Source organism: Lineus longissimus, chromosome 1, assembly GCF_910592395.1.
Source record: "Lineus longissimus chromosome 1, tnLinLong1.2, whole genome shotgun sequence".
NCBI classification, from domain to species: Eukaryota; Metazoa; Nemertea; class Pilidiophora; order Heteronemertea; family Lineidae; genus Lineus; species Lineus longissimus.
Window position 1 is genome coordinate 19,866,421 of NC_088308.1, and position 25,385 is coordinate 19,891,805.

Below are 25,385 nucleotides of genomic sequence, written 5' to 3' on the forward strand. Positions count from 1 at the left end.
TACATGTCGACGGGGCAGGCAGCAGGACATAATCGGACTGGGTGTGACTGTCTCATCTCTCTCACTGTGTTAACAGGTCAGCAGGGCAGCCAACAGGACATAATCGGACAGGGTGTGACTTATTTCTCTTACCGTGTTAACAGGTCGGCAGGGCAGCCAGCTGGACATAATCGCGCTGGTTGTAACAGACTCGTCTCTCTCAACGTGGTGACAGGACGGCAGGGCAGCCAGCAGGACATAATCGGGCTGGTTGTGACAGTCTCATCTCTCTAACCGTGTTAACAGGTCGGCAGGGCAGCCAGCAGGACATAATCAGGCTGGTTGTGAAAGTCCCGTCTCTCTCATCGTGTTGATATGACGACGCCTTTGACTGTCTCATCTTTCTAACCAGATTGAAATGACGGAGGGGCAGCAAGTACTACACGCCATAATTAGGCAGTGTGTGACCGTCTTATCTTTCTCGCAGTGTTGACAGGACGGTTGGGTAGGACATAATTGGACTGGTTGAGACTGTCTCATCTCTCTTACCGTGTTAACATGTCGGCAGGGCAGCCAGCAGGACATAATCGAGCTGGTTGTGACAGTTCCGTCTCTCTCAACGTGTTGATAGGACGATGGGTTAGGCATAATCTGGCTGGCTTTGACAGTCCCATCTTTGTAACCAGATTGAAAGGTCGGAGGGGCAGCAAGCACGACACGCCATAATTAGGCAGTGTGTGACCGTCTTATCTTTCTCACAGTATTGACAGGACGGTGGGACAGGACATATTGGACTGGGTGAGACTGTCTCATCCCTCTCACTGTGTTGCCGGGACGGCGGGGCTGCCAGCAGGACATAATCGGGCTTGGTGTGACTGACTCATCTTTCTCACTGTGCTTACATGGTTGTTCACCAGCAAGAGACTGATTGAGACGGTCACATCCACTTTAAAATTTAGTCATTCAGGGCAACAAAACAAGGTAGATGGAGGCTGCTTGTTCTCGAAGGGACTTGGTGAAGTACTGCTATGAATGCGCACAGAAAACGAGACAGTAGTGTGTCCACACAATGCAGTGGGGAACAGTGCCCCCGTATACATGCTTCCCGAAATTGGTGGCTTGCACTGGAACTAACTTTTTCCCCCTTGTCCGTCATTAAAGGCATTCAAGTGTGTTGGTCAACCATGACTATCTCCTTTGTCCCTCAACCATGAGGCCTAGTTTCCCCTTATGACATCACTATTTCGGACACTCAGCGCCCCATTTCTGGAAAGGTGTATACGACTATGGTAATATTCAGAGCAGAAGTACGGGTACACAAAATCGGGCCAAGGATATTGAGGTTTGAATGGGGACCATGGGTAATGGGATGAACGGCTGATCATCGGAACATATCGAGAGTGTGATCTTATCTTCAGAATTTATCCTCGGAGCCAAAGAACCGACACGTCTCTCGATATCCATCCTGTCATGGATCATGGAAACGCAAAGGATCCTTTCAGGACTCAGTCAATAGGAGGCAGAGTCCAGTTAGCCTGGCACTCGCTCTATAACGATCAGTTACAAGCGGTCGACCCAATGCATGGTATTATGCATAGTATTATGCATAGTAGGCTACCCGTTGCCACCCAGCAACGATTCCCAACTTTGAAGTAATGCACAATGACAAGATATAGTCTGGTGTGAAGTATATTTTCTATACAATATAACACAAATACATGCTTTTGTTATTAACAAAACCAAGCTCTGTATATATAAAAGACATCTCAATTCTTTTTGTTTTTCCTAAAAATGTTGTCAACGCCACCCCTTAATTCTCTGTGACCAGCACTGCCATTTAAAATTCATAACAGTTTTTTTTTTCATTATCAGCCAATAAAATCAACAAGTTCCGTATTTTGACCAGGCAGCGCCAAGATATAAACCAACAAGACACATTGTTCTATTTCCACAATTTGTCTCAAGTAAACAACTTCTAACAAAAAGATAAAAGTCTCAACAAGTACATACTAGACCACCTCTAGTTCTCGCCCAAACACTGTCACTTGACAACAGTAAAAACCCCACATGAACACACTAGTACGATTGACTATAATACCCCTTTTCAAGATACCAGCCAGAGGCTTTAAGAAAAACTTGACTCGAGAAAATAAAACAAACATTTTGGTTGGAATGTTGAGAACAAGGTGACTCGTGCGATATGATGAGACCATCTCCTAAACTAGAGTTTTTCTTAGATTTACAATTTTTTTGTTTGGAAAAGTCATGTTTCACAACATTTTGTCCATGATAATACCAAAGTCTAGTCTCAGTCAATGACAACACAGACAATGTTCATAAGAACAACACTTATCACACACAACCAATGTTTATGTCTTTGTTTCCACAAATGTTCCAAGAAATGTCCTTTGAAATATCTGAATCTAATCATCGTCATTGAACACTTTCTTCTTTCCTGCAAAGTCTTGGATGGCGCCCTTGTGAGCTGCACTGGCACCACCACCACGACCTCCCCGACCCCCTCGTCCACCACCTCCTCTCCTGTCAAATCCTCCACGTCCCCGACCTCGATCACCAAATCCACCTCGTCCTCCACGGCCACCTCCGAATCCACCTTAAAAACAAATGTGAAAATTGGGTTTAAACACTTTCAGTAGTGGCTGAAATGCGTTCTCCAGCCAAATTCAAACATATCAGCAGAAGAAAATCCCAAGTTCCAAATTGTTATGCAGTATTCAAATAAAAGATCACAACCAAATGATATAACTAGAAAATAGAATTCTATACTATATATTATCACCAAGAATCTCTCGGGTCTGAACTATTCTTACCTCCTCGCCCACCACCAGGAGAGCTACCGAAGTCATTTGCATAACCGATGTGCACACTTCTGCCATCAATATCAGAGTTGTTCATGGACTTATGGGCTTCTGTTGCTTCAGCAGGCGATGGAAAACTGATGAACGCCATTCCTCTCGATCGGCCAGTGTCCCTATCTGTCAGAAGTTTACATCTTGTTGTGTTAGTGAAATAAGAACCGAGGCCATTTTCTGTTGTGTCATAGCTGAGGTTCTTGACGATGATCGTGCTAGTCTCGCCCGCAGCAGCTGAAAGTGTACGAGTATAACCAATAAGAAAATGCCCTGCACATAACTTCAGTGGATTACAGAGATGTACTGGTTTTTAATCTAGTTGACATCATCTCTTTTTTGCAGTGTTATTGAATTGCTCAGACAAGATTAGCGTTGGAACAAGTTTTCTTCATCGCTCACAGAGCTCAAAGCGAGCTGGGTCTGTTGTCATCACAGCAACTCAATATACTCAATCAGCCATCTGGCTGTCAAAACTTACGTTCTTGACGATCTCCAAATGACCTTCTCTCCCCACCACCACCACCTCGGCCGAAACCACCTCCTCGTCCAAAACCGCCTCCTCGACCGAAGCCGCCTCCTCGCCCACCTCTTGGGGTTGAGGGCTTTGGCGTGGCAACATCCAAGAACAGACTCTCCCCACTCAATTCAACACCTTGCTTGCTCTTGATGTATTTGTCAACAGCTTTAGGATCATCAAATTGAATGTATGCAAACCTGTGATAAGAAAATCTGCTGTTATTATTCTGAAACAGTGCAAAACTGACAAACAATTTCACGCAAAAGACACAAACCTGTGTTGATAAAATTAATTCGTGTACACTAAAAAAACTTCTTATTCACTGAAAACTTAAATATTTGAGATTTACAATGGGCAGCATTTCCGTAAGAACTGTTCTCTTACCCTTTTGGTACACCATCTCGTTTTGGTATGAAGATATCGTTAGAACCAGGGAAGATTTCATCGAGCATAGTTTCTGTAACATCCTCACCGATGTTTTTGATGTACAGCTTCTTAGGCTGACCGTCTCCATCTCCACCTCCACCTACACCTTAAACAAGAACGAATCGGAATTGAAGCATTATCATTTGTGCCAATTTTTTTAACATGAATTCGATGACTTGCATAATGCATGATGGTGCAAGGAAAAACCAAGTTTAATAGTCTAAGGTGGGTCCACTGCTAAATAGTCAAAAGGGACAGAAACCAAATTAAGTAACCTTGAGGGCCAGTTCTCAGTCAAATGCCTCGTTTGTCCTCATTATTCCGTCTATTTGACAGTAGGACTCGTCATCGCTCATCACTGAACCAAGCCGAGTTCAAGGTCATATCATAGCCATCAGGCCGACTTGTTAAGTCAGAAGAAATGTAGAGCCAAAGAAGCCACACACCACAACTGCAGATGTCCAACTACTTCAAGCAACAGGTTGGATGGCCATGCTCACCAAGGAGTCAACCAGGCCAGGCCAAGCAGACCCCCCCCAAATTGCTTTTACCAACATTGTCAGACAACATCAGAGACCCACATTGATTTATATTGCAAAGCAAATTGCCTGTGATAAATGAAGGAAATAATTATGCTTTTTTTACCTGCACTTGGAGTTCTTGGCGTACCAGGGGCCCTGGATTCTTCGATTTTGAGGGCATCACCCTTAAGTTCCTGTCCATTGAGTGCCAGGGCTTTTGGAAGGTCAGAGGCATTTGCAAGGTCAACATGGCCAAACCTGGAAGGATATGGTTGTATTTTAAAGTTACCAGCTCTCAGTTGGCCTTGCATCATCTGTTTATTTATACAGTACGACTTGTCAATGCTCATCACTGCACTGAATGCCAAAATACTAGTGTCACCTTGCCAAGTTGACAGCCGCAAGTGACCTTTGGTTTACCGCAGCACATAAACTTATCATCTCCACAATGACAGCAGAACCAGAGATTAGCGTGAATAATCTGTAGCGTTAAGTGCTTACCTTTTGCCTTCCAATCGTCTCACTGCTGCGACTGCGATGTCGTTCTTCTTGAAGAATTTCAGGAGATGTTTTTCTTCAACTTCAGCTTTCACGTTTCCAACATATAAGGTGACTTTCTGGGCTGAAAAAGATCGGGAAAAAATTAGTCGCATTCTTGGTTAAGAAAAAGAGAGACAGTGCAGAGAAATAGGTAGCCAGATCTGCCGAATTCACATCTTGTAGCTATTGGCATAACTAATCGGGTGTCCCAGAAACCTTTTCAAAGTGGTGGAATAGTATCTCAAGAGCAGCAGCTGAAAATTTGTTATCGTACAAAGTCAAGTTAGGAAAGAAAGTTAGCATTATATCTCCTCCAGTCAAGGTTAGGCTTAATCTAAAACAGAAGATGCCATCTTTCCTTAGTTGGAGTTCGCCACTTGATTATCCTGTTGCCAAATGATATTGTTCTAAGCCAATGCATTTATAGTACAAGTACCTTCAACCTGTTCTTTTTTATTATCCTTTGATTTCGCAAGTTTTTCAGATTTTTTAGCCTTTTTGGGCACAACTGTTTCTCCTTCTTCGGACTCGGATTCCTCTTCACTCTCCTCGTCAGAGTCTTCTTCATCTGTGGAATGGCAACAGGAAGTCACAATCAACTTCTCAATTAATCACTCGCCAAGATAGGGAATGATCATTCTCATTTTAACAAGCAGATGCACTTATCATGGATATCATGAACAGACCATCAACACGTGTTGTTATTATGTAGTGGCCCACGATGAAGGGCAGAACACAAGATATTCATATATTCCTCCACCAATCTTTCAACACAGACACACAGCAAGTATTGCCCTTATTGACACAATTGCCGGGCAAGAAAGCGTTTTACCTTCCGATGATTCTGTCCCCTCCTTTTCCTCAGAGCTCTCCTCCTCGCTATCTTCTTCATCATCGTCATCTGAAATGGATTTAAAGTAGACTTATTGCAGAGAAGAATCTGGAAACATTATCATGGTAGGTCGCAGTCGTACACCTATTCCTCAGGAAAGGAAGTTCCATTATTGCTTTAATCCAGTTCTTATCACCGACAGGATGCTTTCTGACCCTGGAGTTTCTTGTAGTCAGAGAATGACATGCAAACGAGTTTTGAACCAAATCAACTGTACTGGGGTGGAATTGCTCAGACAAGATTAGCGTTGGAACAAGTTTTCTTCACCGCTCACAGAGCTCAAAGCGAGCTGGGTCTGTTGTCATCATAGCAATCGGTACTAGTTACTTAAAAACGTTAACAAGTCTTCTACAAATAATGCAACTAGAAGGGAAGTGCAGACAGGACACATACCATCATCATCATCATCAGAATCAGCCTTTTTTGCTTTCTTTCCATTAACGGGAGCCTCTTCAGAATCAGAATCTGCGATATAAAAACATATTTTCTATCAATTTCACTTAGCATTCAACAACCTACATAAAATTATTTTTAAACATCTGGTAAATTATTTAATCCAATTGAAATTGCTCAGACAAGATTAGCGTTGGAACAAGTTTTCTTCATCGCTCACAGAGCTCAAAGCGAGCTGGGTCTGTTGTCATCATAGCAAGTCAAGGATTTGTTATTGGAAATAAAAATTGACAACTGAAAGTACCAAATCACCTCTCAGCCACAACTAATTCTAGACAAAATCACAAGATTTGGGAGTAAAAGTGACGAGCTCACCTTCTTCTGAATCATCATCGTCATCATCACTGTCTGCTGCTGGTGGTGTTTCTGTCTTTGCCTTTTTTGCTTTAGGAGCTGCAGCTTTGGCTGCGGCTTTACGCTTCATGGCAGGTTTTTCTTCCTCCTCGCTTGACTCATCTTCAGACTCGTCGTCTTCATCATCATCATCACTTTCTTCGGCTGCTGGTGGTGCGGCCTTCTTTGGTTGTGCAGCGGCTTTACCTTTTTTGGCAGGTTTTACTTCTTCTTCTTCTTCTTCACTCTCATCATCTTCATCAGACTCGTCATCACTGTCTTCTGGTGGTGGTGGTGCCACCTCCTTCTTGGCTTTCTTTGATTTAGGAGTGGGGGCCTTGGCTTCAGCTTTGCGTTTTTTGGCAGGTTTTTCATCCTCACTAGATTCATCCTCTGCAATTGTGAACAGTTACACATTTAAAAACGAATTTGACAATTAGTTTAGGCTAATCAGCAAGTAGGAAGACTACATATTTCTTACAGATCCTTGTCTGTTGAAGTTGAATAGTTAAGTTGTACTGCCAAAACCCCAGTTCCACTGAATGAAATCCTGCCAAGCGGAAGTACTACATACCATCACTGTCTACTTCCATCTTTGCTGGTTTCTTGACAGCCTTTACTGGTTGAGCTGGGGCCATTTCCTCATCAGAGTCATCGCTGTCTTCTTCAGACGATTCCTCTTCGACAACTTTCTTTGGTGGGGCCTTCTTGGATTTCTTGGCAGGCTCAGCCTTAGTTTTCTGAAATACAATTGATACGATAATGAACAGTCAAAGAAAGAATGGGTGGTCTGGTCTGGAAATTCAGGAGAACCTCCCTGTGAAGGAAACCTTTGGGACAAATGCTGTCCTTAATGAGGTGTCCTGATTAGACCAGTATGGCTGTCCCCAATAAAGAAAGATGTCCTTCTAAGGGAGGTTCCACCAGGGTTTTTGAATCATATTCATAATTCATTTAGACACTAGGGTTTCATATCAAATCAAGAATTTGAACTTCAGATTTAGAGAAGACTTCTAGATTTAGAATGAACCAAATGAAATAGGGATTCTTTCAACAGACTATTCCAGAGTAGCTAATCGTAATGGAGATCCACAGCCTGCGAGTCCTGAAAATGGGGTTAGGATTCTGTTGAACAAGTGACATACATTTCATTAATACAATATGAAATCAACCAAAAGGATGCATTAAGTATTTATTGAAAGCGATTGTGCCAAAACATCTATAATTCAAAGAGTATTTAAACAGACACACTGTTACAACATTGTGTTTAATGTGACAGAAACAGGCACTTATCAATAGATAACAGATCGAAGACCTTTTAATACTCTCATAATAAATTTCAGCAAAAATGAATCCTTTTGACTTGGTGGACAAGGGCAGCACAGTGAAATCAAGCACAGCATTTGCATAGCCTTAAATTTTGTCGACCAATCAAATAGCAGAAGGATCGGATAAATAGCATATGTGTACATCCTCTGTCTGCTTTTAGTTCATCTACTCTAGTAACATGGAGTTTCTGCATCCCTCTCAAATTCTGATTTACGAACACAAATTGCCAAATATTTTAAATTTGCTATCACCACAAGAACATGTAGTTTGTCAACAATACACGGAAAATAGCACTTTTTACTGCGACATCTGATGATTTCACAAATATTGTGTTTATTTCTGCCAATGCTAGCCCTGTCCACTACAGTTAGATACTAAACACACCACAACATCCTGGTTTGGCTACATACCTGGCAGGAACAAGGCTTCGGGAATCAGAAGTGACCGTCGAGTACCATCACAACCAGTCCTTCAACCTTGACGCCAAGGTTCACCCTGCCACCTCGTGGCAATTACCTCGATCCTTACGAGTAGGATCGCCACTGAATTATGGAGCGACATCTACCTATTGATATTCTCTTGACGTCAAGAGAACCCATTATATAGCCAATCACACCTTCCCTTCAGCCACCGACCTTCCCCTGACGCCAAGGGATACAAAGACCTGCAGACATGGGCACGCACCCAGTCTCTCCATTGCCATCCTATTTCATGGTGAAGGGCTTAACTTTCCTTTGTTGCCAAAGGAAAACACCTGAACTGCCCTCTTTCCTTTTTTACCAAAGGAATTCACCTGGACCGCCCTATATCCTTTGTCGCCAAAGGATAACACCAGAACCACACTCTTTCCTTTGACGCCAAAGGAATTTGTTCGACCGCCCTATTTCCTTTGTCGCCAAAGGATAAAACACCTATTACACCCTTGTCGCCAAGGGGCATATATCTATGAAAGATCGCCTTTCATAACCAACAATAATTGTCCACTTACAAACCTGAAATAAGATGAAGAATTTGAGAAATGCAAGGAAACGTAAATTTGTAATTTTCGCATGCATATTTCATTCTAATTTTCGTTCCCGAGTTCCGTTATGTTTCGAAAACCTGATATAGCCTCGTATGTTGAGGAAACCCGAAACTTTGACCCCAATGCTGCGTATTATCAAACCTTTTCGTTCATACAGATTTTCCCAAACTGAATTAGGCTTCGTGGTTCAGAATTGGACCTATGTACTGTCTATGTAGTCATTCTGATTGTTTGGGAGAATCAAAATTGGCTCCAACAAAATAAGTCCTACACCCATTCATCATTTTAGCAAGGTCCACCTAGATTCGAAGAAGCCATCACCACGTGTTGCTATAGTGCAATACTATATACACTGAGGTTGTACATAATGTATGGGCAATACACATGCGCAGCATGGGCCAGCAAAGAGCATGACCAAGGTTAATTTCTTGGATGTGAAAACAGTCAAAAATCGAAAGAGCTGGACAAAATATCAATATACAAATGTGGCAAATGTATGTTTGGTTTCTATATTACCTTTGATTGCTTAGCTTTTACAACTGGCATGATTATTTCGTGGTGAATTCGGGGCGAATTGAAAAACACTTCACACCAGACCGAGAGAAGTTTTGGAAAGGACAGCACGTGGTGGAATGCTTTTGCGCATCGACAAGCGCACATTACTTACGCCTCGATTCTGAATCACCAATTACAATTATCTTTGCAAACCGTTATTTCAATAGTAACAGCTTTAGAGTCGAAGTTATAGTTATGTATGTCTCAAGTGAGTAATACCTGAGTTTATTAAGTTTGCATATCTTGTTATGAATATAAGACTAAACAGTTTTTATCCGAATCTCTGGCTATATTTCAAAAGCCAAGTGGATACCACGTGGTTTTGTGATCAAGTAATCTTCATAAACTAATAATTTTCTGAATTCTTCAATCTATAAACCCCAACTCCCAATGCTTTCAAAAAGCAAGAAATTGTCCAAGGTAAAGCCTTTTTGTTTTTTTTAAATTTGTTGGTCCTCAGTAATAGCAGATTGACCTTGAAATTGTGTCTCTTGCGCCCGTTTTTTCTGTCTATCAAAATGTTTTTTGGATTTTGTAGTGCATTTTACAGGCATTTACACGCATAGCTGTAACAGTGTGTCCCAAAAAAAACCTCCACATCATAAATAATGTTTCTGAGGTCATCTGGAAATGTAAGCACATCCATCCAATAATTATTCCATTTTCATGAACATAAACCAAAATGGGATTTACATCCCTGTAACCAGTGTACCCGTCTTTTCTGTCCAGTATTCAGTCTCAATCTATCGTTTTGTCTTTTCACTATTTCAGACTCCCCAGCCTGCGAAGGTGAGGGGTAGCACTTTAAAAGCACCAAAGTCGGCACCACAGCTGCGGAAGAAGCCAGTGGAGGAACCTAAAGATGAGGATGATATCAAGGTGACTTTAAAAACGATATTATCCCAACCATCTGATTGTGACTTTGTCTTCATAAGGAACTAACTTCATAGTGGACTTGACTGTGTGTCTAGATCAATTTGGGATGCATAAAATTATCATGATTCATGAAACAAGCAAGAATCTCTCAATTCAACTCATTACTAACTCATCTGGTTTGATTTGGCAAAGTGTAATGTTCAGAGCATGTGGATAGCTTTATGAATTCATATAGATAAATCAATATTTTCCAGGCATTGATGAAAAATCTTAAGTACAAAGGAAAGAAGGACACAGAAAAATTGTTAGCTATGATGGCAAAGGTATGTTTGACATTTGGTTATGAAGCAGAATAGGCAGTTGACTTCCTTCTGATTTCTTGAACTATTGCCTAGTTGTAGTACATTGTAGTTCAGTGGAAAGTTGTCCTTCCAATAGATTTGAACTTTTCCCTGGCAAATCTCAAGTACTGCACAATAGGAAACATGGACGGATACACATGTCCATCCAGGTATGAAAACGGCCTTCTGATCACTAGTTTGATGCTTTTCCACTGTGCAATTGCTCTCTCCAAAGATGATGCTGATGTGAATTGTTTTCTTTTCTATATATTCTAGGGAGGATCAGAAGAATCTGAGGACGATGAAGATTTAATGGCTGCTGATGACGACGATGATGATTCTGCTGACAGTGATATTGATGAGGAGGAGGATGATGATGAGGATGATGACGACGACGACGACGATGATGATGATGAAGATGATGAGGATGAGGATGAGGATGAGGATGAGGATGAAGAAGGGGGAAGTGATCTCGAAGAAGAAATTGTAGCAGGTTTGTTTTTACAGCACTTTTCTCCCGTTATAACATGAAATGATGTAAGGTTGTCCATTTATAACCCCGACACAATTAGAGCCTTTGTGTGCATTATTAATGTGTATGTCCAGTCGGTTTTTTTCTCCACTGTAGGGGCTATGGTTGTTCAACTTTACCTTACCTATCAAGTACAAAATGGACTGGGATGATAAGTTTGCCAAAAAAGTAGTCATGATGAATGCAATCTCATGTGAACTGATGGAACTGTCGGTTATATGAATGCTCTTGCGTTGTTGTATCCTTCACAATTGCTGTCTGATGAAGCAAATCTGTCAATGATCCTTTATTGCCTATTTTTCAGCCACAAAGAACCAGTTGCAAAAGAAGACCAAAAAAGGTGCAGCATCTAGTAGTAGTAATGCAGAAGTTATTAAAGCTAGAAAGGACTCCAAAAATAGTGCAAATAAGAAGGGGAACAGAGGTATTGATATTTCTGGTATGTAAAGTCTCTTTATGTAAACACATTTATTTCGTGGTGTTCAGAAATTGCACCTCTTGCATACTTTTAATTTAGTATCTTGACAACCCTGAAGCAGAAGTGATGTAAGCAGATCATCGTCGTTGTCCTGGTTTTAGATCCCAAGATATGATTTTGTGTTATCATTCAGCCGTATTATTCTGAGGTGTACATACTTTTTACAGCTTCCATCGAAAAAGAACTTTCGGCGGATTCCAAGAGAAGAGGTAGGCTTCAATTCACATTCAAGTCTCTGTAATGATGACTCGACAGATGTCTGTTTGAGCTATACAACTCGCTGAGACCACCCCAAATGATTAAGCCTCCAGTTACAATCATTTAGCATAGTTTGACTGACAGAGAGCTCTTGGAGATATTTGATAACTACATGTACGTATATTCATGTTATCTTTCAGATGAACGAGACCGACGTACGTTGTTCATAAAACATTTACGGGAGGCCGTAACAGAAGAATCTCTTAAAATGTTATCTCCAGATGTTGAAGAAGTACGGTTAAATACAAAAATGCGACGGGGTGCAATGGAGCATAGAGGGTGAGGCATTTCCACGATCAACTTGAGGAGGTTTCCTGTTAGCAGCTTATTGCTGTTTCAAAGTTTGCACTAAATTTGAACCTTCTGTATCTAACTATGATACTTTAGGCCAAGCATTAGTGCTACAGTAACGTCAGTAAGTCAAGGATGATTATCATATGTCGTAATAATCCTGCTTATACTCGACCACATTTTCAGGAACATAGCTGTCATCTGTTTGACTCTCCCCTCTCCATCCCTTGTTTGCACTAAATTTGAACCTTCTGTACCTAAATATGATACTTTAGGCCAAGCATTAATGCTACAGTAACGTCAGTAAGTCAAGGATGATTATCATATGTCGTAATAATCCTGCTTATACTCGACCACATTTTCAGGAAATAGCTGTCATCTGTTTGACTCGCCCCTCTCCATCCCTTGTTTGCACTAAATTTGAACCTTCTGTATCTAACTCTGGTACTTCAGGCCAAGCATTAGTGCTAAAGTAATGTCAGTAAGTCAAGGAGTAAATGATACATCCTTTATATTCCTGCTTATACTTGACTACATCTTAAGCAAAGTTCTTGTCATGTCGGTGACTATATATGGATTTTATGTTCATCCTAGTTGTCTAAGTCTTGCATCAGCCTCTTCTAATCCTCTTGATCATCTTTCAGATATGCATTTTTGGGCTTCAAGGATGAAGAGACGGCCGAGAAAAACTTCCATGCACTCCAAGGAAAAATTCTAGGAGGACGACGAATATTTGTAGATTTTGTCGGTGCCAAGAGTCAACACAGAAGCGAACATGAGAAGATAAAGCAATTAAAACCAGGTAGATTAGCGAAAAGCTTAACCTTCCCCTTGAATGACACTCAAGTTCACAGATCTGGGGATCTTGACTTCTATTCAAGGACAGCCTCTGAACATTTGCGTCATCAGCAACTTGTTTTCTGATAAGAGGGTGTAAAAATAAACATGTAACCTGCTCGGTTTCGACCCTCAGAAATATGTTGGGGTAAACAATTTATTCTGGTACAGTTCTAGAAACTAAAGGGATGTAGACATAACTGCCTAAGAGTAAACTGTAACCGTATCTGTGACAAACAGACCAACAAATGTTTTCTATCCCAGCCATTTCTTTCATGATGATTATAATTCTTAGAATTTGACACGTTACTTGCTAATTTCCCATTTCAGAAGACATAGATGCCACCAAATTGTATGTGACCGGGTTTGATGTGGATATGACATCAGAGAAATTGAAGGAATTATTTCCTAAGGCTTATAACGTCACGCTACCTATCCATGGCAAGGATAAGAAACCAACAGGGTAAGCTAGATGAAATAAATGGTATCAATTAGTTTGAAGATTCAATGGAACAGAAGGTCATCCTGGGATTGAAGTTCGGGGGTGAGAAGTGTCATCTTAACAACTTAGTGCTGACATCTATTTTTGATGATGTGATGCTAAGAATTCAGTGGTGTAGGCCATTGGCCAAACGAAGTGGACTTGGTAAGTAGGGTACCAAGATAATTACAGTCCCCGCTCCGTGGTGCTGGCTGTCACCAGGGAATTGCAATGTTGTGATAGAAACTTGAGGTAAATTATTTGTCCATTCCCTTATAAAAATCAGCGCCACCAACTATTTCTCAATTTTACTTAAAATCAAACCAACTTTGTATTTCTATCCTTCCAGATATGGTTTTGTTCATTTTGCCACTGAAGAAGAAGCAAAAGCAGCACATGATAGTATACAAGATAAAATTACAGCGGGTCACAGACTTACAGTACTTTTTGCTAAAAAATCACGGGAAGGAAAAAAGAGACCAAAAAAGACCAAGGGTAAATGTTTGAGTCATGACTTCCTAAACTTGTCAAGTGTCTGAAAATCATCTAGAGCTTGAGTGCCTTATTAGATCTGTTATTAAAAGACTTTGACTTTGAATTGAAATATTTGTTACAAATACCTGCCAAACTTTGATTGTGATTTTAGAGCACCGGTATTGAAATTAAAAAGGTCCCATAAAAATTGCATCAATATTGTCAAGAATTCATAAAGTCTTTATGAGTCATTAATCAGTCATTGGGAGAGATTTTTGTATCGAAGCTGATACTTAGAACTAGTGGCTGACTGATGTTTTTCTTGGCTTGTTTCAGAAACAAAAGGGGCACCTGCAAAGAAAAAGGCAAAATTAGAAGAGGAGGATGATGGCGATGAAGAAGACAATGATGATGATGATGAAGGAGATGACATTAATGACGACGATGATGAAGATGATGATGACGATGAGGATGATGATGATGACGATGAGGATGATGAAAGTGAATGAACAAACTTTTAGAAATAAGGAGATTCTATTCTGTATGTGTTCATGGACTATGTAGCTTGATGCAGGCAGCTGGACTTCTGGTGTTAAGATACACAGCAAGCTTGTTCTGAATCAGTGTGGACTCTGGATCGAGGGTATTAAGGCAGTCATGGGATTCCATTATGATGGTTGAAGGCGGTGTCGACGATAGCCTGTTGAGGGGCACCTGTACAAAAGGCCTGTCTTATGTGTAATAGGCCCATTTGTAAGAGACATGCCCACATGGACGTGCCTCAACCAGCCTAATATCATTGACACTGTGTCTCATGACTGAGTAACATGTTAAAAAACCGGGCCTGTTTTTGCATCATTGTGCACTTGGGCTGGGAGATATTTCATTATTTTCCACATGTTCATAAGAGTATGCTCGGGGAGGGGATGGCCCAGGCCATGCACAATCTGCAATGCTTGATAAAGTGAACTGTGTCCTCATCCACAGTGACTTAGCATGCTTTGGTGAAGAAAAAAACACAACTCAACTACCTATTATCTAACACAGTGTATTTGCATAACAGATTGCATGTTTAATTGGGTAATTTGTGTTGAACTGGTCGAAAAGTGTCAAAAATCGATGAAACTGTTGACAAAGGGTAGAAGAATTAGTGTGGGGTATCTGAAACATAAAATTCAGCATGGCCTTGAAAAAGTCTACTCAAGTACCCAATTGAGATTCAGGTTCCTCGTTGCATGTGAGGGGTCATTTTCCTTGAATGAATTTATCAAAAATATAATCTGAAGAAGGGTAAATATTAGTTGTAATATTCGCATTCTTATCATGATTGTCTGAATTTTATCTTACTGATTTGGGGTGATTTGATTTGTTGATGGGTTTTCTATGTCAATAAAAAATATGAAGAACAGGATATTGGAAGGGGAGGGGTGTTTAGGGAATGTTGTGATCAGTCAATATAAAGTTTTGCCCTAAACTTTTGTGCCATAGGCTTGGCAGTGATTATTGTCTGAAAGGTGTGAAGTGAATGTCTTAATGGTGGCGTGAGCATATGTAACATGTGTTTATCATTGCATCAAGACAAAGTTCATTGGAATGCTATCTTTATATCAATCTGATTTATTGGCAGCACTTGGGTTATATATTTGTTTTTATGAGCATAGAAATATCAAACAGCAAATGATACTTAGCAAGAATATCTTGACTTGTATAGCTTTATGTAGATGATACATTTAGGTTCTTAGAGTTTATACTAACTATCAGTGTTGTCTGTGTCATATGTAGTGGGGTGAACACTTGCCAAGGAACATGATTTATGACTTTGGTCAGTATAAATGAAATTCGTTATGATTCTGAAGCATTGACATGGGATCTTTTGGTATTTTTAATGTCCTTAGCAAAGGCATTTCACTTTCTCAGAAAAAAAGGAGTTGTCTGATGTCTTCGATATACTGAATGGCATTTTTACCTAAGTGTCAGTCGCTTACCATACTATATCATGACACGTGTACATGTAATTCATTTTCCTTTCTTTTAATAAAGATAGAATAAATAATTGTTGTCTTTTTTAGTTCGTGATCATCAATTCATAAAAGACTGATGGCGTGCTTCGTGAATGTGCATCGTCTTTTGTCTCTTTGAATTCTTTGAAAGCCCCTACAGGACATACATACAGCTTGGCAAAACAATTAGTTTTCAGACATTATATGGAACCGCTTATATCAATAAGAGTGCATATTCCATGTGACTTTGCATGGTTGTCTCTACTAAAACATGCTGTAGTGTTGCCCATTCTGTTGCCAGTCACAGAAAATAGGAAAGGCACTGGTCCTACGTACACACCCATGACAGGATGTTTTAAATAGTGTGCACATTTGCATAGGAATACGAGGCAAACAATTCCATATAGCACTGAAGCACCCCTACAAAAGGGCTTCAGGCTCTGTTAGGAAGTGTTTCTAGGACCAGTGGGAAATCTTCTGGTTCATTCTGTCTACTTATTGAAATCCTTTGAAAGGAGGTTGTAGACACAAAGCAAATGAAAGAGTATTTACTCCAGATGGTTATAAAATAGCTTCATACCATGAAGAAAAAAATGTCTTTGAATCCCCTCCTTTCCCTAAATGATGAAAAAATATACTGGTGCCTGGCATCAATACTTCATTTCACTTCATGGTTATGCCAAAAATTTAACACAGGCGAGTAGCCAGCCACAGATCTTGAAACTGTGGTAAGTAAATTTGGTGTTCTAAGGCATGCTGGGAGAACATGGTCATGCTAAATTCATGTTGTGGTTGTCAGTATCATTTTTGGACAGGCACTAGGCAACAAGACAAGTACCAAACAGAATACCATGGCGTTCATGAGGATTCAGAATTTTTTGAATGATGGAAGCTTAGGCTGCGTATCCATAGATTGTTCCCTTGTGCAATTATTCCGTTCCGTGTTTGCTCATGACCTTGTGAGGCGCCACACACAAAATCAACCTTTGTTTGGCTTATTGGATATTCCCATCGGTTGTACCAGGGAACATGAAATAGAGACAATGGAAACAGCACTGTCAGTCCACAACTATGATTGTCCAAGAGAATTCTTCCATAAAGCTCCAGAGTTTTATCGTCACAGTTGAGTTCTTAAGCCAGTACTCCCAAAAAGAAGTCCAAACATTTATTTTTAAATACTGTGAATTTATTGTTGCAAAAAGATGAACTTGTTATAATGTAGATAACCACTTGTACATACAAATTTTGTATTAGTAACCATGGTAACTCACCCACAACACTAAGTCACAATGACTGGTGCTTTTTCACAATTATACAAATATGCAGTAAGACCTAACCATATGGCATTAGGCCTTGGAAACTGAAGCGAAGAAACCCTAGTCTAAAGATCTTGGTGAATTTCATTACCAAATACAATATTTCACACAATATTTGAAGATGGGAATAATGGAACCTATGGTACCACAACCAGACCAGTAGAATACATGTACCAAAGAAAATCACACAAGAATATCTTTCAAAATCAATAACACACAAGCTTCTCAAGATAAAATGTAAGAGTAGTTTCGATAGTGCATCATATAATAGGGTACCAGTAAAATATGGCAGCCGCTACGTGGAACTCACTGTCAATCAGGCATTGCACTGTTGTGACAGAAACATGACATCAATTTTGTCCCGAGTTTCGGCATAATCTTGATGCATACATGTACCCTAGTGAAAATCAGGATACCAAGATGAAAATCATATTGGGATGCTAATACCCTTTTGTACAACACACCTCTTCTAAAATATAATCAGAGACATGATACTGTTTCTATCATAATAAAAAATGAATATTGTAGCCCAATCATTTTTCAAAAGAGCCAGCAATGTCCTGTATTATAGCCCTAGGACACAATGCAGGCGGCGAAGCCAACCCTGTTTCACCAACCAGCTACCTTAGAATAATTGGGAGGTCTGTCAGTGTTTCCAAAGAGAACCACACATACAATTACCGCTTAAGCAAATAGACACATTACAAAAAACCTCACTAAGCATGAAGCAAGTAATAAATGATACTAGAATTCAAGTAGTCACACTTGATGGACTCACTACAGCACGTAAACAAGAGGAAATTCCAGCAGAGATGAAACAAATGGTATAACTGTTTAAATAACAATGGCTTTTGCTGGTTAAAATGGTTCAATAATGTGAAGTTGGCAGCAGGTCATGCCTTCTGTCACCAAAATATATTCAGAGAATGCCATCAACTGCATTTTGGCCAACTTTATTTAAAGCCAATGTAATACAAAGGAGGCCAAGTATAAACAAAAGGATCGTAAAGACCCAAAACAATGTCAAGATCAAGTAAATTTTCTTGACTTTGTGATGAGTTACATCAAGAAAAGGGGGAAAATCGCCATAATTTTGACTCAATAGCCATGACACATATTTACGGCTAAATAAATCAACAGAAGCTTGATACAAACCACAAGATGAACATTTTAACACTTCAACTTTCAAGAGCTTTAAACCCTCTAACATGAACCATCAAAACAGACTCAAGCTATTTCCCCAGGAAATTAGGATCCTAAACTATAGTACAATAGCCCTAAAAATTCCTCTGCTTGTGTTATGATCACAATAATATTTTCCACACTAAGCGCCCAACAGTGATGCAAGTGCTAGGTATGTATTCTAACGATGCAAATCCTTCTCAAACCATGGTAACACATTTCTAACATGTCAGAACTGCCTTGAAAATATACAACATCAGTCTTCCCAAAGTCATCAGTTGTGCTGACTGACTTGATACAATTTATCAGATGCACAAATCCGACTTATCAAATTTGAATTAGACACCTTGCCTAGAATCAGACACGGAGGGCTATGTGACAATCCTACATGTATCATAATTAACTCATTTTTAAACATTAATTAAACAAAATCACTCCTCAGGTGTGTAAATATCAATTCATGCAATAACTTCAGAAAAAAATTTGCTTATATTTTGGATGAATGGATGTTCTCACAAATATTTTGAAATCATTCACCCCACACAATTTATAAGCAAATAACATCAACCACTTTACAAGCTGAAAAAATACGTCTTCACTATCTTGTAGTATTGACAAGACCTAGAGTATAAATGACACTGACAAGTACTGATGAAACAAATGACTGATTTTCACAAATATTGAACAGGGCCCCATAGACATGATGAATAGTCGAAGAGACCCTTAGCTGTGTCATCTCAATCCTCCTGGACCTATTAGTTTAAATGGTAATTGTTCAGGAGGTCCATTCCATATGGAACAAGGGTAATGTCCCAATATACGACATCCAGGCAAATCTAGACAAGATTTCACTATGCGGTCTTGTAGACCATATCTGTGACTGTACAAGCCAAAGATGTGAATAATCACCCCCAGTCCCATTGTCTCTATTAATAGTCACTGTTATACTTGGTACCGCGTCTTCGTGGTGGATCCAGCTTTAGACATCGTATCATTGTGAACCTGAAACAAACAAGGTTTAAGCGTGGTAAATCATTCCCCAGTGACTAAAGCTAACAAACTACATAAACTATAAACCTGACCTTTACATTGCATTTCATCAAGCTTATGCCAACAGTTAATGCAGATTTGGGATTTTGACTGAAATTACCTCTCATGATAAAAGAATAACCTCCCAATCTTTACCTCAACCATCATTCCAATTTCGAATTGCTCAGACAAGATTAGCGTTGGAACAAGTTTTCTTCATCGCTCACTGAGTTCAAAGCGAGCTGGGTCTGTTGTCATCATTGCAACTAATATTTCAGGAGCTCGGTCTGCTCAGACTCAACAATCAGCATCACTTACCTGGTATCCTATCTGAAGCCTATGTGGAACATTTAATCTTTCTTTTAGTTTCCTCCTGAAAAAATTAATTCAAGGTAATCAAAGACATGTAGGCAAAATCATGCATAAGATAGATATATGTTAAACTGAGTTGCAAGCGTTATGCTATACCATTCTATTCACACTATCATTTAGAGACATACAGCATGATGTGTGGAATTTCTCTGATATTTCCATACATCACTAACAGGAGTTGTGTACTTTAAAAAATAAATACCTGGACAGAACAACTTGTAAGACAAGCATTCGAAAAATTCAGAATGGATGTTTGATAGAATCTTGAATTGCTATTTCTAAACAACCTATCAGAAAACCATTCAATTGAACTTACCCAATTTTAATAGTGGCCTCTCCTTTCGTATGAGTGCGCGTCCATAAGCCTAATTTGTCTCCTTTATTTCTGATATTTACAACAGCACCACATATTTCATCACTGGCTTCTTCAAATGCTTCCCCAATCAAACATAATAACTGAAAGATAAGGAGTACAAGACTTATTTCAGTGGAACGTAAAGCATGAGGCCAAAGAACAAAGATTTAAAGTAACAATCCCTTCCAAATGATCATCTGTCGGCTCGCATTTGATCGATATATATCAAACTTCAAAGTTCAATGTAACTGTGGCAGTATTATTGGTAAAGTTGCTCCAACAAGCTTAGTGTTGGAACAAGTTTTCTTAACCGCTCACAGAGCTCAAAGCAAGCTGGGAGTTTGTCATCATCGCAACTCAGAAACAATATTGAGGTAGGACACCCAGAACTTATAAGATGATGATTCAAGATATTTGACTAATTTGACTTTTTCAAGGTACCTAAACAGAGTTCTAAAAAAAGGTTTCCAAACCAACTAAACATACCGTTTCCAACCAAAAGTTGTCTAGATCAGTATGTCTTTGTTTTTTATCCAAATTGATTAACCAACGGCCACCAGCTTTGTTGAAGTCATCCTCCCACTTCGGTTCAACTCCATCCTATAAACAGAACAGAAATACATACATTTTAGCATTAGGTCATTGGGTGTACATGATGTACAAAATTACATACAGTTTACCAAATGACAAAACAGCAAAGTATCTACGACTATTTCTGCTTTGTTAATTTTTTCTTTTTCTACAGTCTAGACAATAACAGAATACAGTAGACATAATCAAATTTAAAAAAATTCTTGCAGGTATTTGCTGATCACCCACTTTCCGAATGAGAACACCCAGTTCCGAGTCAGGTCAACTGAATGCTTTTGTGGCACATCACACCAAATAAAGCTATTTCATATCACTGGATTGGGTGAGTGTTGAGCAAGCCCTGGCTTTAACCCTCTTGCTACCAAACCAGATTCAATAGTTTCTACCACAGGCTGCTTTCCGTCAGGCAAACTGGGAGTTTTTCAGAGAAGACAATAAGTTTTGTGTCCCTCTGAATGAGCCTAAACTTTATTTTAAGAAGTGTCAAGTAAACAAACAACAAGAAATTACCTTAAACATTGAATAATCACAACCCGATGGGAGTTTACTAGCTGGTTGAACATAATTATATAACCTGTGGAGGAAAAGTGAAAGTTACATTCGAGAAGTAAAATAACACTTAAATTGTTAAGGAGTGAAATCACATTTCGTAGCAATAAAGTCACAATGTTGCACTACATGGTCAAACTAATCTTGGTGAGACAAACTTGGAAGAATCCATCAAGTTGAAACCATTTCACCCTCCATTGCGTCACACTGTCAGCCCAAATTGATACTGACAAGACTGAAGTCAATAACAATAACATAGTAACAACTTCAACAACTCAAATTTAAGGTCAAAAGCTTGCATTCCACACAAGCATTGACCTGATTTTCAACGAGTAGAGAGGCCTCAGTGGTATGCATGTTTTGCTGGACTTAACATTCACCAATGCTTTCAACAGACCATCTAGACTTACATACATCCTACTTGTACTTTACAGGAGTGCAGCTGATTCTAATTTGTATCTGTTTAGCATGCAGGTAGCCGCATTCTAATTGGTATACTCCTTTTGTATACATGAGTATTTTTCTAGGTTGGACTAGGATCCAAGGGTTGCTTTCTGGGATATTTTGCAAGACGTGGAAGGGGGGGGGGGCTGGAGTATTGAGGCAGATGAAACACTTTGCATTTATGGTGAACACTTAAGTCCAGTATTATGACAATGTAGGTCATTTCAGGTACATACATCATACACCTGCTCTGTACATGAGGTACAAAATGTAGCAACAGGCTTAGTGAGGAAAAGTCAGTGTCGAAGTCATGTGGGAGGAATAAGACTATCACTGTATCTCAGACAAAAAACAGCCATCAGTTCATGACTGTACACAGAAACACCATCACAGTCTACTACATAACCAGAGGGCCCATTGTTTGTGTGAAGGTAACCAGACCAGAGAAGATTGTTTTAAGAGTCTAACATAGGTATGCTGTCTATTACCTTGAATACAAGATAATCACACCCACCTGATAATTTGCTACATTGTTTTATGTTATTGTAGATTCTGAAGGTGAAGACAAGGGGATGGAATGCATCATGGATTTAACCAGGCAACCTAGTATCGAGACCCCAGATACATGTACCATTCATGCAGACATGCTTTTCTCACTCTTAAGAATACATATAAATTATACTGGGAGATTAACAGCCTAGGCAACGTAACTGCAACAGATAGATCACCTAAGTTCATGAATGTGAGGAGTTCTTAAAACAAAATCATCTGCAGCACAGGAGGCACGCACAAATATGTTCCCTCTAGAGAACTGGAAGTTGCAACTGCGTCCCAATCAAGCATGGCTTCAGCTTGGAGAAGACTAAACCATTCTTTCAGCAGCTGTTTTAGGAAAATCGACAGCATTGCCAATGAGACCACCTCCCAAAACAATATCACTATAACTTACAACTTCCAGTTCGCCTTAACATTTATTAAGTTTTCTTTTGAGGGTAAAGTACTTACGCCCAAAAATCCTCTACTGTGTCAAATGCCGTTATGAGTTTGAGATTAGCTACCCAGTCTTTATTTTTGTCATGCTTATAAAACCACAGCGCCCACTTATTCTGCAAGGGATGTTTTACAAGAAGTTCTGGGTCGACACAGGTGGCCTCTTCCTCTTCCTCTTCTCCAGCCAACGCCACCTGCATATCAGGGTTACTCTGAAAGAACAATAAAGAACAGTTCATTCATTGGGAGCACTTTATGTACTGCAATGTACTACATCGCCATGATATATTGCAAGGGGAACAGTATACAGTTAAAAAAACAAAAAGGCACCATGTTTTCAAAGCAAAATAAACTGTCATCATCATAGCAAGTTGAAAGCAATAAGTGCAGGTATGTGTATGAGAACAGCAATCTGTTCATTTCCCAACCCAGGGCGCACTTAAACAATCACAACAAAAAGTTAGGTGCTGATTAAGTTACCACACTGAGTTTTTGCAATACTACATGTAACAAGATTCTAACACAGACACCAACATCTTACAATACATGTATGTACATGTAGGCCTGTATCAGATTTTTTTGAGAAGAGAATGATGAATGTATCACATCACAGACACTTGTTGTTCTCATTTTCCTGCTGATACATGGATGCATTTCTCGAAACCCCTTGCACTAAACCAGTTCATGAAATGTACATATATGTCAGCCTTATTCTCTTAGAAATTACTTTTTATGACAATCATTTCTTATCGACCACTTAACCAATTCACTGCCTACAAGATTTCAAATCAATATCATCTCATCATAGACTTCTACACCTACACATTGCGTAAATCACTGGGGAGGGAAATTCTCTAAAAACCGCCCTTTTTTCCAAGACCAAGTCAAAAACTATGGCTGCTGAAAAATACTTCTGTATCTACTGGCAAATTTCAAATCAGGTGGGGGGGGGGTCAACAAGCAAATCATCGTGGATCATCATCAATTGAATATCATATCATCATTATGGTCATTGGTCATGGATGGACGGAGGACGTATTAGTACTCTACTGTGCGTAAATGACCAAGTGTGTGGGGTAGCTAACACTAGATAAAATCCAATACAACTGTATCAACAACTCAAGACAGGCAAGAGCAATTGTTACTATTTTTGTATTCACCATACTTCCACTTCCAGACCATAGGGAATAATAAGGCATTGACCAATACATCATGTACATTATTACATGGGCAAAATGCACTACAAAATGTACATTGCTCAACTGGGCGACGAGGACCCTATAAATTCGTCCCATACTACCCACATTTTTACTATGATTTACTCAACAAGTACCACAAAGTTCGGTATATTTTAACTCTACGATAGAAGAAGAACATATATGACGGATACAAGTTGAGAAATATAACCGGAATATGGAGAAATCGTAGACTTTTACCTCTCTCGATTCTACTTGGTCAGAAGCCATGTTGCGTGAATCCAATATGGTAGACGTGTCACGTGGTACCGGCGAAATTTTCATTGCGACAGGTTGTGCCATTCACGGGACTTTTGACATGTGTCTCTGAGACGTCAGTAAATGTGATACGGCACGAGCTCGGTACCAGATTGATTGGGGGCAAGGTACCCCGGGTTGGTACCATTATTTCATGCTGATGCCTCGATCGTCTGTTTCTTTTACCCTACGGACACGTCGGGTGAGCCGAACAGTAAGAGTAATCGTCTAATGTAAAACCGGCTAGGAACCGTTATAGGTCTATGATTCTTGGTCATGGGCTCAGGGAAATCCAGTGATGCCGAGTTGCTAAATGTGTCAGGACGTTTAAATGCCATCAAAAGCGATATGATGTCAGATTACATGACTTTGATGATGTCAAATGGACAGAATTAGACTAATCTAATAAAACAAGCGACAGAATATCAATTTGAAATTTACATTTTTATCTTGATCTTGTTCTTGTTCTTTGGAAGGTATCAATATTTGATATATTTTTTGCTGGAATGACATCAACTTGACATACATGTAGTTGGTTGGAATGACATTGGTTGAATAACCATAAGTTGACATTGGTTGTAATAATATCAATTATCAAATTGGCATTGGTTGTGATGATGCATGGTTGACATCGGTTGGTATGATATCAGTTGACATATTGGTGCTGGAAGAATATCAGTTTGAACAGCAGTGAAACAGTTCTTTGACTTTGGTGGGTAATCTTGATTTGACATTTCTTATGTTTATATGGAATGATCTATTTGAAATAGCGCATTTGAGATTGTCTTCTTTTCTTATTGGTCATTGGAATGATGTTATTATAGTTGAATGATGTTGCATTTGACATCTTATCTTTACCTTTGGCATGGTGCATTGGACCTTCAGCGGAATTGTCAAAAAGACATATGTTTGGATATGTTATGATCAGATGAATGAATAAAATGTGACTTATGAAAAGTCCTGCTCTTTTTTTCTGGAGGCTAGTGCCCTTTAAAGAGATCCAGTCGTCGTGGCAAAAGTCTTAATTTAGAGACTAGCTGAACGTGGAAATAAT

The 25,385-nt window shown here is 39.5% G+C and overlaps 3 protein-coding genes across 6 annotated transcripts; 1 reads left to right on the forward strand and 2 right to left on the reverse strand.

The window, feature by feature from the left end:
- Nucleotides 1-1,652: 1,652 nt before the first annotated feature.
- LOC135490884 (nucleolin-like) lies at nt 1,653-9,514 on the reverse strand. Of its 4 annotated transcripts, XM_064776474.1 has the most exons (13): nt 9,404-9,498; nt 8,274-8,855; nt 7,109-7,274; nt 6,517-6,927; nt 6,142-6,213; nt 5,689-5,757; nt 5,293-5,424; nt 4,818-4,938; nt 4,441-4,574; nt 3,754-3,901; nt 3,331-3,566; nt 2,811-3,086; nt 1,653-2,593 (listed from the first exon to the last, which is right to left on the reverse strand). In XM_064776474.1, exons 3-13 carry the CDS (start codon nt 7,170-7,172, stop codon nt 2,403-2,405), a joined length of 1,854 nt encoding a protein of 617 aa, XP_064632544.1. In that variant the 5' UTR covers nt 7,173-7,274; nt 8,274-8,855; nt 9,404-9,498; the 3' UTR covers nt 1,653-2,402. The 4 variants fall into 4 exon arrangements, with proteins under 4 accessions (XP_064632544.1, XP_064632535.1, XP_064632528.1 ...); XM_064776465.1 differs by lacking the exon at nt 8,274-8,855 and having other exon boundaries at nt 3,754-3,895; nt 9,404-9,514; XM_064776458.1 differs by lacking the exon at nt 8,274-8,855 and having other exon boundaries at nt 9,404-9,514.
- Nucleotides 9,515-9,757: 243 nt separating this feature from the next.
- Nucleotides 9,758-16,063, forward strand: LOC135490908 (nucleolin-like). Its single transcript, XM_064776490.1, has 11 exons — nt 9,758-9,862; nt 10,214-10,321; nt 10,573-10,641; nt 10,936-11,152; nt 11,496-11,630; nt 11,837-11,878; nt 12,068-12,206; nt 12,863-13,020; nt 13,386-13,518; nt 13,886-14,031; nt 14,347-16,063. The coding sequence occupies exons 1-11, from the start codon at nt 9,833-9,835 to the stop codon at nt 14,517-14,519; spliced, it is 1,350 nt and encodes a 449-aa protein (XP_064632560.1). The 5' UTR covers nt 9,758-9,832; the 3' UTR covers nt 14,520-16,063.
- A 1,132-nt stretch (nt 16,064-17,195) lies between these two features.
- On the reverse strand, nt 17,196-24,341 carry LOC135490917 (eukaryotic translation initiation factor 4E-like). Its single transcript, XM_064776500.1, has 7 exons — nt 24,275-24,341; nt 22,854-23,050; nt 21,366-21,429; nt 20,751-20,864; nt 20,226-20,365; nt 19,856-19,910; nt 17,196-19,510 (listed from the first exon to the last, which is right to left on the reverse strand). Exons 1-7 carry the CDS (start codon nt 24,302-24,304, stop codon nt 19,451-19,453), a joined length of 660 nt encoding a protein of 219 aa, XP_064632570.1. The 5' UTR covers nt 24,305-24,341; the 3' UTR covers nt 17,196-19,450.
- Between the last annotated feature and the right edge of the window lie 1,044 nt (nt 24,342-25,385).

What these genes read in the sequence shown, in the direction of transcription:
- LOC135490908 (XM_064776490.1), top strand. Translation starts at nt 9,833, where the DNA reads ATGCTTTCAAAAAGCAAGAAATTGTCCAAG. An exon ending in AAGATGAGGATGATATCAAG is followed by an intron (nt 10,322 to 10,572) that starts GTGACTTTAAAA and finishes AATATTTTCCAG; the next exon opens with GCATTGATGAAAAATCTTAA. An exon ending in GATAAAGCAATTAAAACCAG is followed by an intron (nt 13,021 to 13,385) that starts GTAGATTAGCGA and finishes TTCCCATTTCAG; the next exon opens with AAGACATAGATGCCACCAAA.
- LOC135490917 (XM_064776500.1), bottom strand. Translation starts at nt 24,304, where the DNA reads ATGGCTTCTGACCAAGTAGAATCGAGAGAG. An exon ending in ACAACTTTTGGTTGGAAACG is followed by an intron (nt 20,366 to 20,750) that starts GTATGTTTAGTT and finishes CTTATCTTTCAG; the next exon opens with TTATTATGTTTGATTGGGGA. An exon ending in GGCTTCAGATAGGATACCAG is followed by an intron (nt 19,511 to 19,855) that starts GTAAGTGATGCT and finishes TGTTTGTTTCAG; the next exon opens with GTTCACAATGATACGATGTC.
- LOC135490884 (XM_064776458.1), bottom strand. Translation starts at nt 9,433, where the DNA reads ATGCCAGTTGTAAAAGCTAAGCAATCAAAG. An exon ending in GATGGAAGTAGACAGTGATG is followed by an intron (nt 6,928 to 7,108) that starts GTATGTAGTACT and finishes TCACAATTGCAG; the next exon opens with AGGATGAATCTAGTGAGGAT. An exon ending in TAAAAAAGAACAGGTTGAAG is followed by an intron (nt 4,939 to 5,292) that starts GTACTTGTACTA and finishes GATCTTTTTCAG; the next exon opens with CCCAGAAAGTCACCTTATAT.